This window comes from Camelina sativa, chromosome 13 (assembly GCF_000633955.1).
Source record: "Camelina sativa cultivar DH55 chromosome 13, Cs, whole genome shotgun sequence".
NCBI classification, from domain to species: domain Eukaryota; kingdom Viridiplantae; phylum Streptophyta; class Magnoliopsida; order Brassicales; family Brassicaceae; genus Camelina; species Camelina sativa.
Genome location: NC_025697.1, coordinates 6,472,405 through 6,484,249, shown reverse-complemented (window position 1 = coordinate 6,484,249; position 11,845 = coordinate 6,472,405). Strand labels below are relative to the sequence as shown.

The window sequence follows — 11,845 nt, the reverse complement described above, 5'->3', positions numbered from 1 at the left end:
GATAATAATTGTGTGACAAAAGGATTACTTTGATCAAAAAAATGTTAAAATCAATTGTATTAGTTGGTTTATAGTTGTATATATGTACAAGCTAAGCTGTATATTAGTAGCATAAGATTAAACAGTATAGAAAAATGAAGTGGAAAATGTATGGACATATCCATGTGCCATTAAATTTCAATTTTAATTTCCCAAGTGTCCTATACAAATTGTATCAAAAGAAAAATCAGCATATGCCCTAAAAGCTTTAGATGGTATAAAGGGTGGGTCCTATACAAACCTCCTATGAACTGATCTTACTAATACTTCCTCACAAGAAAACTTTCAATGCTCTTGTGTAATATTGTTCTTCAACAAATTATCTAATCTAGGAAAATTGATCAGCTCACAATTCATAAGAAGAGTTGATCGCTGCTGGGTTTTGAGAGTTTGTATAGATATATATATATATATATATTATATATCATATATATGTATATGTATAAGGAGGGAAGGAACAATATTAGTAATAATCAAGAAGGATTGAGATTGGAGATGGCCTTTCCACAACATGGATTCATGTTTCAGCAACTCCATGAAGACAATACTCATCACTTACCTTCCCCTACATCTCTTCCTTCTTGCCCTCCCCACCTCTTCTATGGTAAGTACCTCTCTCTCTCTCTCTCTCTCTCTCTCTCTCTCTCTCTCACATACACGCACACACACATATACGACAAATTAAAAAAAAAGTTCAAGATCTTTGAATGTTACTTTACCAAAATTTGAATACAAAATTTATCTATGTTCCATTGAATGTTTGATTCACTTCGGAATTCACATAACGACTTCGAGATCATTCTGGACTTCGGCCTTGGAATCCTAAGTTACCAAAAAAGAAACATGGTAATTAACTTTGTTGTATTTGTTTGGTGTAGGAGGAGGAGGAGGAAACTACATGATGAACAGATCAATGTCGTTTACGGGAGTACCAGATCATCATCATAATCTAACTCAAAAAAGCCCGACCACGACCAACAACATGAATGATCAAGACCAGGTAGGCGAGGAAGACAATCTATCGGATGATGGGTCACATATGATGTTAGGAGAGAAGAAGAAGAGGCTGAATTTAGAGCAAGTTAGAGCATTAGAGAAGAGCTTCGAGCTTGGGAACAAGCTGGAGCCGGAGAGGAAGATGCAGCTTGCCAAGGCTTTGGGATTGCAGCCTAGGCAGATTGCGATATGGTTTCAGAACAGGAGAGCTAGGTGGAAGACAAAGCAGCTCGAGAGGGACTATGATTCGCTCAAGAAACAGTTTGATGTTTTGAAATCGGACAACGATTCTCTTCTTGCCCACAACAAGAAACTACATGCTGAGGTATGCGTAATATACACACAAATTCGACTAGTATTTCTATTTCAACATCATCACGTTACTCCGATCAAACTGATATGAATGTTTTAATATTATATGTTCTTCGTGGTCTATACGATGAAAGAAATAATAAATATTGATAGTTTGTAAATTTTAGTTGATGACTTATTATCAATAATCAAGCATATAAAAACTTCATGGATTAACACGTAGTTGGAGATCTTAGAATGGCTTTAATATGTATATATAGTATGATATCATTTGCAATTAGATTATTGATAGGCTCTTGATCCAACGCAAAGATGTTTGTCAAAAGACAGTAATTATAAACTCTTTTTGTATTATTAAATAAAGATTCTTGTGTACATACATTTTAAATTACTAAACTTCCCATGTGCTTGTGGAGTTGACATTACGATAATTTATTTTACTATTTAACAATTGAATAAAAATTAATGTGTAAATCTCTCCACTGACTTTGGTTTACGTGTGATGATATTGGCAACATAAAACAGTTAGTGGCATTGAAGAAACACGACCGTAAAGAATCAGCAAAGATCAAGAGAGAATTGGCAGAAGCTTCATGGAGCAACAATGGGAGCACAGAAAATAATCATAATAATAATACTTCAGACATAAATCATGTGAGCATGATCAAAGATCTTTTCCCTTCTTCAATCCGATCTGCGACCGCGACCGCAACCACGACCTCAACCCATATCGATCATCGGATGGTTCAAGAACAAGATCAAGGATTTTGCAATATGTTCAATGGTATTGATGAAACCACGTCGGCTAGTTATTGGGCATGGCCTGACCAGCAGCAACAACATCACAATCATCATCAGTTCAATTGAGTATACTGTTCAAGAACAACTTCATAATCTTCAACATCATACTCATCTTGATATCATTACTATTATCATCAAAAGAAAATTTCATAGAACTTTTTTTTAATTGAGTTATTTTGAAATTATTTGGCACTGTTTAAATTAAATTGAATTGGGTTATTATGTTTTTTTTTTTAATTCATTTGGGTTTGTAGAGAAAATTGGTGTATAGGGGGATACTCAGCAAATTTGTAGTATGATTTTTCTCGTCACTTCAATTGAATGAATAATTTTTTTTCCTTCATATGCAAATATATCCGTATATAACAAAGCAGCGCATTAAAACATGTTATATATATTCGTCAGAAATGAAAATTTTTCATTTTTATCGCTTATTTAGCTAGTCGCATTATCGCATATCATGTTTATTCCCAAAAAAAGTCATCAGTTTTATTCACTAATTTTGCAAATATTATTTTTTTCTTTTTCCAAAACTCCAGCTTTATATACTTCTGAAGTGAACGTGTCAAAATGACATCGTCTTGTAAAGTATAACATATAGTATATGATGAATTTTGGTTTTAAATGTTTTGCTAGGTTGGAACACAAAGCTAAAAAGAAAATAACAAAAACATATGAGAAGTTTCAGATGCATGTGCCTTCGAGTGGGATTCCAGCTCTGCCATTGACACAACAAGAGCCATGAAATATATCTTACACCTGACATTTTTCCATCTACCTTTTAATTTATTTTATAAAATCGTCTGCTCGTGTGGGATTTTTTTCTTTCTATCAGATATATAAGAATAAGTCTTTTAGGGTGTGAATCGTTGCAGCGGTCAAAGCGGACAAATCCATCTGCGGTCCAAAATAAATAGAGATAAAACAGCAGCGGATCAGACTAACTACAAACCGCTTTTGCTTACAAATACAGTTGGACCACAACGGTTTGCTGTCCACACTTAAAACAGGACGGTTTGGTCCGTAGACGGATTTGTCCACCCCAACTACGATTACCATTAAGACAGATTCTATTAATTTTTTTAGATGAGAGACTTTCTTGAAAAATTACCATTGAGTAAGGTAATGTTTTTAGTAAAATGTAGTTACCCTGATTTTCGTAAATCATCATCATCGGTCAAATCTGCAAAATTATATATATTTTATAGTATATTCTAAATTTTCGCTCATTTATTATACAAAATGTCAATTAACCCCTATTAGTTTGAACAATTGTGATTTTCTATCATCTAATAAATTCTGCTTAAATGATAGAAATTTAGTTAGAAATTTCTATCAATTAACCACTATCCTTATTTAGTTAGAATAATTTTTCTTTGCTAGTATAGTATGTTTTTCTTTCTTTCTTTTTTTTTTTGTGCAAAGTATGTTTTTCTTTCTTATAGTACTTGTAAATTACAAAATCGACAAGAACGAACTCATACAAAATTATAATATATCATTAAATTTTAATGAACTAATTAAACCAGAGTTCAAAACTCTATTTAATGTGTGTCACGTAGTCAGTCGCATATAGATCTAAGTACAACTTTTTATTCAGTCACGATGTTGAGTACTGTTGTCCTTTTCATAAGCTGATTTAAATTCTTTCTATAGTATAAAAAAAAATTTGAACTGAAACTCGAACTGATATAAGTCAGTAAACGTTTTATTTAATTTATTTAAGATATTTACAGTAACCAACTAATAAGGAAGCTTTTTTTTGTGTGTGCAAAATACTACTAATATGGAAGTTTTTACTAACAATTTTAGATAATAACGATAGTGGTAACAGGTAACTGAGGAAGATTATTGGAAGCACACATTCCAAAGACGAAAAAGAAAAGTCCAAAAAGAGAACAGAAGTGAAACAGTGTTTCGGAGAAATAGTTCACTCATCTATCTTACTAGCTTTTCGGATCTTTGGATGCTTTTGAATTCAAGAGTTTATAATTTTTAATTAGAAACTCTCTCTATATATATATACACGTTATTTATTTATTATTATTATTATTACACTAGAAAACAAATAGAGTACCAAATATTTTTCTCCTTTTGTGGGCTCTCCATGTGACCTCACTGCCACCACTTCACTTCCTACAAAAACTCAAAACTTGCGATTGTGAAAGTTTGGCCAAAAACGATATGTATGTTCAAAATAAATCTGTATTAGTAGTATCCAGTTAATTATGAGGTAAAGTTATTAGGCAATGGTTTCTCTTTATTCTGTTCTGATAAATTACTAAACTTAATCGTTTCAGTTTCACCAAGAATTTCTTTTGCACAAAATTTCGACAAATCGTTTTGAATATTCGACAGAAACCCTTACGACTCTAAATTTTTGAAATACGAATGCATATTTAGTTTTTGTTCTCATTCTTGTGCATAAAATTATTTCACATGAATTTGATCATGTAGCTAGAAAGAAAGTTATGATAAAAGTTAAAAAAAATTATGGTCAGCTCACAAAACTATATTCGGACATCACATATACGTGTACGTACTTACATACGTAGTTTATGGAATATATACATAGCTAGATAATGGCATGTGAGATTTTGGGTTTTCTCATATAATTTATAAGGTTGTATAAGAATTTTGGTGAAGTGCACATGTTTATGTTGATGGATAATGGATAGGTCAACTCCTATAAAATATCTGTTTTCAACTTTTCTACATTTGATTTAACAAACACTGTCTAACGAATAGATTGACTCGCCATAATCGCATTAAATGTATTTTAATTTGATGTTAACAGTAACTGAGAGAGGATTTGTGGATTTTATTCTTAAGTTGTTGCAGAAGACATTCATATATACCTTTGCTTGTGCCCGATTATAATGTGCAATACTGATATATAACATTTCTTTTTAAAAAATGTACATATTGGGGTCGCTGAACTATTCTTAAGCGATTACACACAAAGTCGTATCTCGTTAAAGTTGGTGCATCACAAACTCATTCTTCTTATTTAGTTTTAACTTTCAGTTCGTTCGATATTCTAATCTCAAAAAAAACCTCAGAATTCTAATGATTTTTATTATTTTATTTTAATGAAAGTGGATTTACTGAAATAACAAAAGCCGAGACGAGAAAGTCTATGCTCACGACCACGAGCGACATCTCAACATATGCCCCAAGGGTATTTGTTTGATGAACCAATGAGTAAAGTCTTCGAAAAGATGCTTTGTATTATACCCAAAAAAATAAAGAATGACGAAGATGCTTTGAAAGAGGACGCCGAGATTCTCAAAAGCACTTGGTGTGAGCATCTTATTGAGATTGGTACGTCCTTGACTCATATATAGGGTACTGAAATTTGGCTCTATGATCATATATATGTATGGTTATACAGAATCAGAAAAAAATATCAAAAAAGAACTACGAAAATTTGTTCATCATTTACTTATGAAATTATTCTCATAACCAAAACTATATATGTATCAAAATAAACTAGCTAGTGATTATGAGTTATACATAAAATACGTACGTAGAGATGAAATAAACACGTTAGGTTCATCATGAAATTTGATAGAGTAACAATTGTTACAAACTTACCAATATAATTATAGTTTCTTCTTCATGAACCTTAAACATGGAACATGGTTCCATAGGTAATAATGCATGTACCAAAATCTAAAACAATCTATGAAACAATCGAAAACTTGAAGAGCATTGTGTGTTTGTAATTTTTCCCTGGCTCGACAATCTGTGAAGGAAATTTCGGATAATTTAATGCATCTGGATAACTTTGTGTTTCCAAACATAATCCTCCGTAAGCTTGGTTAACGGCCCCATTCTTCCCTTTGATATCCTTTAACATTCCTCCGGTATAGAATTGCAAACCCGGTTGGTTCCCGGATAACTCCATTTTTCTCCCTGATTTCCTATCTACAAGTTCCACTATTTTTCTCATCTTATTCGCTTGGCCATCTAAGCAATAGTTTATATCATATCTGCAAGATTTAAAAAGAATCATATAGCTAAAATAATCATACCAAAATTATATTTTAGCAAAGTATATATATATATATATATATAACACTCACCCTGTTTTAAGATCCTTCATATTATCTTTTATAGGACGGAGTTGGAGAAAATCATACGGTGTTCCTTTCACCGGAGAGATTTGTCCTGTGGGAATGAGCTCACCGTCGACCGGAGTATAACTTGAACCAAGGATCTGGATTTCTTCAGACAAAATATCTCCAGCGTTATGACCACCAAGATTCCAATAAGTATGATGAGCTAAGTTCACCGGAGTTGCTTTATCTTTAGGCTTTGCCTCCATCACCACACTCAGTTCATTGTCTTTAACAAGTTTATATGTCACCGTGGCATTGAGTTCTCCGGGAAACCCTATTGTTATATAAGCAAAAAAAAAAAACTAGCAACCGTTAATTTAATTCTTCCTTAAATAGTACATTTCAAAAGTTGGGGTGAAATAAAAGAATTGAAAGATATATAATATGAGGTTTGTAAATCAAAAGTTTTGGACCTTGATCGCCATCTGGACTTGTGTAAGTAAAGACAATGTGAGGACTCTTGCCATCATACTTGTGTTTTGATACTGCCCACACAACATCCCCAAACCCTTTCTTCCCACCTAAATCAACAAAAGTGTCACCTATCAAATATAAATCATAACTGATTGATCTAATTATGTTTTAGCACTCATAATTAATTTACCATGAAGTGTGTTTTTGCCATCGTTGGCACTTGTCTTGTACTCTTTACCGTTCAATTTGAATTGGGCATTTCCTATTCTATTTGCTACTCGTCCCACGGTTGCTCCAAAATAGACTTTATCGGTCTAATTAGTGATTACAAATTACTTTATTAGTCTAGTGTAAGCTAATAATGATAGTTTAAACACATTAAAAAATAAATATACACGGTAAAAACAAATTTCGACATACCTTGTAGCTTTTGACGCTATCATAGCCAAGAACAATATCGTCAATTTTCCCTGAAAATTCGTATTGAACATTATAATAAAAATCCTTATGAGTTGTATTTTGGCTAACAACTAATTGTGATTTGGTACACTAACCATTTTTGTCTGGGAAGTGGAGAGACATGATTGAAGCACCCCAATTTGTGAATTTGACTGTTAGATTTCCTTTCTTGAGCTCGTATAACCCGATATTCGCCTTCTCATTATCATCTCCATCCGTTTCATCTTCATCATCGTCGTCATCATCGGTAGCATCATCGGTGTCATCATCATCATCATCATCATCATCTTCTTCACCGTGTTCATCCTTCTTTGTATCCTTATGATTCTTTTCATCTTTATCATGACCACCAGCACTCTTCTTCTCATCAACATTGTCTTTCTTTTCATGTTGATCACCCTTTTTACTCACATCATCATGCCCTTTCTTTTTGTCCTTCTTATCGTTTTCATCATCTTCAGAACCGACCTTGTGGTCACCATCATCTACCTTTTCGCCTCCTTTCTCTTTGTCTTGACTATTATGATGATCAACATTCTTATCTTTCTTACTGCTCTCCAGATCTTTGGATTTCACTTCAATGTTGTCCGCAAACGAGACACTTATCACAACTCCTAATGTAACCAATAGAACCAAACATAACAATATAGAAACTCTCGCCATATTGAAGAAGAAAGAACAAAAAAAAAAAGAGTTAGAAAGTAAAATGAGTCAGATGAATTTCTTGGTAAGTATTTATAGGTTGAATGTTATTTAGATAAAATAAGACAAAAATAGGAAACTGTGACGAATTTGTGATTCACAGAAAAGTCGGGAGATAAAAACGGATTGTGTTTCCAATTATATATAATTTTTTTCCTTATCACAAATAAGAACTACCCATATAAAATCTGTACAACAAAAAGAAATAAATAAAAGAAAATTCTTTACAACTAAAGCTGCATGGATCACCGAACTCTCTCCCAGACGTATCATTAAAATGGTGTGTTGGTGTTTATCACATAAATCACTTGGGCTTTAACCTTAAATGTCAAAGATTTCTCGCTATAGCCCATTTTATTAGGCCCACTAAGGCTGCATTCACTTCACGCACATTATAGGCGCGTGATCTTTATTTTTCCTTTCTTTATTGTGATTAACCTCTTCGCTTTAATTTACTTGCGTGTAATTACATTTATTCACTGTTTTTTTGTGAAATTCTTTTTTTTTGTCAAACTGTAATTTGCTTGACCAATTGTATCTTTTACCCTCGTTTTTTAATTTCTTTATTTTTTTCATCTCAATCTAAATATAATTAGAATAAATATTTGCTATATAATACACAAGAAAACATTTAAATTGTACATTTAATTTTGGTTTATTTGAATTCGGTTCCACAGTTTCCTAACTTAAAAAGAAAAAAAAAAGAAACACTTTTGAGAAACGGACGAACAAGAATCAACATCTTTTGATACAAATACTAAAACACCTATAATAAAAAATCACCCCAAAAATGAAGAAAAGGAAGAACCTCTAGCTTTTCTCTTCCTTGTTAACGAAACTAGTCGTAGAAGACGACGAAGAAGAATTCTTGAACATAGAGAAGGGAGGAAGCTGCGACGATGGTTGGTCCAAAGACGCACCCGTTTGATTACTAGCCATTATGTTAGACATCAATAAGCTGCTAAAATAGCCTCCACATCCTTTGTTATTATTCGTCGTGGTGGTTTGTTGAATGTTATTGCCAATGGAATTCCGTGGACCGGCGATCTGTTGTTCCCCGTTGGATCCCACCATAGTTGAGATCGCTGCTGCGATCACCGAGTGGAAACTTGGGTCGGATGTAAGCGCTTTTGTTAGGGTTTCGGTTAAGGACTGGCTATTTTGGACTGTTTTCCCTAGGTTGGACGGCCCAAATTGGACGTTATTGTAAGGATATGGAGTATAAGAAGAATACCCATTACCCCAAATCGCCGGTAGGTTAAGATTAGACGAGGTTGATGATGACGATGCATTAGACGAGAAATTTAGGCTTGTGGATGGGAATCTTTGGAAAGAGTTTGAGAACTTGTTGAAATTTAAAGAAGGCAATGACGAAGAAGATGGGTGTTGTGGGGCGGTGAGGTCTAGAGTGACAGTGGGATGTAATGGGGAGTGAAGGGTGGGTGAATAGAAGGATTTGTTGCTGCAGTTGTTGAATCTTGAATTATCGTATAGGTTGTTTCCTATCATTTCGGCGGCTGGTGAGGAGGAGGAGCCGGAGAGGAGCATGGAGGCGGCGGCTGAGGTGGTGGAGGCCATTGTGGTGGCTGAGAGTGGAAGAGGGTGGCTGTGTGTTCCTTCATAGGTTGTGATTAGTATGGACATGTCATCTGCACATCTTTGGACCTAAAACAGTCATTGTTTAAGAGAATCTGTTAGATCTTTTTTTGTTTGGATGTTACATTGGCCGCTACAAATATTTCTACGATAACTTAAGGAAAACACAAACGCAAGAAAACAAAACAGTCGTTGTCATAGTACTATATAGTAAGGATTGTTCAATTTTGATGTCTACTAGTCTGCGAACGATATTGAATAATAAATGGTTCATGATGCCTCTATCTAATCTAACCAAGTTAAACTAAACAATTCTTCGAAAAGACCAACAAATTCTTTAATTTTTCCTTCATATTGTCTAATATTTTTATGAATGAAAAAAAACTCTTATCAGATCCAAACCAAACCAAGATGAAATTCAATCACAGTTTTTTTTCAATTAAAATTTGACTAGTTCATACTTTACCAAACTAATTTCTTTAAAAAAATGAAAAACCAGGATTATTTGGTAGATATATATACCTGTTTTCTGACGGGACATCCAGGTGCAACCGTGCAGCGATAATATGCTCGTGGACATGGGTTTCCTTTTGCAATCTTTTGTCCATATTTTCTCCATTGACAACCATCATTCATCTATACAGCATATAACAAGCATGTCAATATTGATCATAGATACATAATCAAATTGTTTTGCAATGACCAACGTACGTTACGTTCTAGATCAATTTAGAATGTATATAAATCAAAAGGACGTACCGTTGGTGTGTCACATCTTGCTCTAATACAAACTCTAGCTCTCTTAACATGGTTTTGTTGACCGGTCTCACCTTCAACATCGCCACCGGAGGCTGGTGCCGGAGAGCTTCTCTTTCCGGTAACTTTACTTGGCGGCCAGGTTTCTCCAGGAGCTTCTTCTGTGCTATTTTCCAGGCTAGAATTGGCAGTGTTCTCCATAGATAAACTCACGTTTGATTCACGGCCGTCGATGTTATTGATCCCTAAGGTCAAACCGGCCTTGGTCAGCTCTTTGTCAGCGTTGAATTCTGCGCTCTTTGCATCTTTCTCTTCCTTTTTGGGGATGCTATCACTCGGGGAAGAACTTCTTCTCCCGAGTGAAAGTGATACAAGCTCGCGTTCTTGATCAAAAGAACTCAAATCTGTCGTTGTTGGCTTGGGATGATTTTGGTTTTGAGCTGGGTTGTCTGAAGGTTCTTGTTGAATTATGTCGAAGAATCTGAGTTTGAGAGTTTTGTAATCACTTTCTATTCGTTCGAGCATCCCTTTAAGCTTCTCGTTCTCTTCCTTCACCTCGCTCATCTCGGCCTTGGCAGATTCAAGTTCTTGATGATCACCCACACCCTAATAAAAAGATCATTGCATAAAAAAATTGATTAACTTCTCAACTATAAATCTAATATTGTTCCAAGGAGTTCTTTCATTGACATATATAGTTTCTGTATATTTACATATATAGTTAGTATATTTACCTTAACAGATCCAAAAACCTTATCCTTAAGAGGAGAATCTGAAGCGGGTAACTTCAGGAGAACCTCCATTGCTAGAAATGTAAGATCTTTGTCTTCTTCTTGTTGTTTGAATTATCTTTCTCTCTTTGTTCTCTATTTCTTCTCCATAAACAGAATATCAAACGCTTTACTTATAGCCATATGTGTTTGTGTGTAGTTTTCTTCGAGGGGACCCAAAGCGTCAACACTTCAACATGTTCAATTTTTTTATTTTATTTTAATTGAATTTTGGTACTTTTTCCTCCAATCATATCTGTCTAATATATTCTAAACTAACTAGGGAAAATAAATAAATTGTTTCCTGACTTTTTTTGATAATAATACCACTTCTCCGTTTTAGTAGGGTCAATTAAAATAAATATTACAACTAGTACATAAAAAATACCTTTTTAATCTTAGTTAGTAGTATAATTTTCGAATCTTTTTGTATGTTTTGACTTTTAAAAAGCATAAAAATAAATTTGAATACATATTAGTGAATTCAATGGTATTTAACATAAACCTAATAAAAAACTTTTACATGAAAACTTTAATGAATTTTAACAAGGAGTATAAACTTCCTTCTTATTAATTGAACCAAGTGTAGGAAGAGTCTATATGGATCTTGATTATTAAATTAGAGTACACTATTAAAATGTCCAAATGCAATAAATGAAACTAGTTAATTCCTATAAGAAAGAGCCTAAATGTACGGCGTCAAATAGAGATTGTATAATGTGAAAGGATATGTCCTTGAAGCTTCATGGGAGAAGACTTATATTTCTTGGCCTCACATCCACATGAGCATTCGTCAACTCTTTAAATCTTATATTGTTTCTTTATTTAGTGTATTTATTAGGCCTCCCTCATCAAACACATGTTTTCCAAATCTGT

The 11,845-nt window shown here is 33.7% G+C and overlaps 3 protein-coding genes across 3 annotated transcripts; 1 reads left to right on the top strand and 2 right to left on the bottom strand.

Annotated features, from left to right (window-relative positions):
• Positions 245–2,314, top strand: LOC104735533 (homeobox-leucine zipper protein HAT7). Its single transcript, XM_010455342.2, has 3 exons — positions 245–643; positions 918–1,360; positions 1,873–2,314. Exons 1-3 carry the CDS (start codon positions 472–474, stop codon positions 2,212–2,214), a joined length of 957 nt encoding a protein of 318 aa, XP_010453644.1. The 5' UTR covers positions 245–471; the 3' UTR covers positions 2,215–2,314.
• LOC104735531 (aldose 1-epimerase-like) lies at positions 5,727–7,968 on the bottom strand. The gene is made up of 6 exons (XM_010455340.1): positions 7,241–7,968; positions 7,107–7,156; positions 6,877–7,000; positions 6,686–6,793; positions 6,237–6,546; positions 5,727–6,143 (listed from the first exon to the last, which is right to left on the bottom strand). Exons 1-6 carry the CDS (start codon positions 7,806–7,808, stop codon positions 5,834–5,836), a joined length of 1,470 nt encoding a protein of 489 aa, XP_010453642.1. The 5' UTR covers positions 7,809–7,968; the 3' UTR covers positions 5,727–5,833.
• On the bottom strand, positions 8,464–11,082 carry LOC104735530 (probable WRKY transcription factor 72). Its single transcript, XM_010455339.2, has 4 exons — positions 10,934–11,082; positions 10,203–10,805; positions 9,966–10,079; positions 8,464–9,512 (listed from the first exon to the last, which is right to left on the bottom strand). The coding sequence occupies exons 1-4, from the start codon at positions 11,000–11,002 to the stop codon at positions 8,658–8,660; spliced, it is 1,641 nt and encodes a 546-aa protein (XP_010453641.1). The 5' UTR covers positions 11,003–11,082; the 3' UTR covers positions 8,464–8,657.

What these genes read in the sequence shown, in the direction of transcription:
- LOC104735530 (XM_010455339.2), bottom strand. Translation starts at nt 11,002, where the DNA reads ATGGAGGTTCTCCTGAAGTTACCCGCTTCAGATTCTCCTCTTAAGGAT. An exon ending in AGGTTTTTGGATCTGTTAAG is followed by an intron (nt 10,806 to 10,933) that starts GTAAATATACTA and finishes TCTTTTTATTAG; the next exon opens with GGTGTGGGTGATCATCAAGA. An exon ending in GATGTCCCGTCAGAAAACAG is followed by an intron (nt 9,513 to 9,965) that starts GTATATATATCT and finishes TGACTGTTTTAG; the next exon opens with GTCCAAAGATGTGCAGATGA.
- LOC104735533 (XM_010455342.2), top strand. Translation starts at nt 472, where the DNA reads ATGTATATGTATAAGGAGGGAAGGAACAATATTAGTAATAATCAAGAA. An exon ending in CCCTCCCCACCTCTTCTATG is followed by an intron (nt 644 to 917) that starts GTAAGTACCTCT and finishes TGTTTGGTGTAG; the next exon opens with GAGGAGGAGGAGGAAACTAC. An exon ending in ACAAGAAACTACATGCTGAG is followed by an intron (nt 1,361 to 1,872) that starts GTATGCGTAATA and finishes AACATAAAACAG; the next exon opens with TTAGTGGCATTGAAGAAACA.
- LOC104735531 (XM_010455340.1), bottom strand. Translation starts at nt 7,808, where the DNA reads ATGGCGAGAGTTTCTATATTGTTATGTTTGGTTCTATTGGTTACATTA. An exon ending in AAGTCCAGATGGCGATCAAG is followed by an intron (nt 6,547 to 6,685) that starts GTCCAAAACTTT and finishes ATATAACAATAG; the next exon opens with GGTTTCCCGGAGAACTCAAT. An exon ending in ATGAAGGATCTTAAAACAGG is followed by an intron (nt 6,144 to 6,236) that starts GTGAGTGTTATA and finishes TAAATCTTGCAG; the next exon opens with ATATGATATAAACTATTGCT.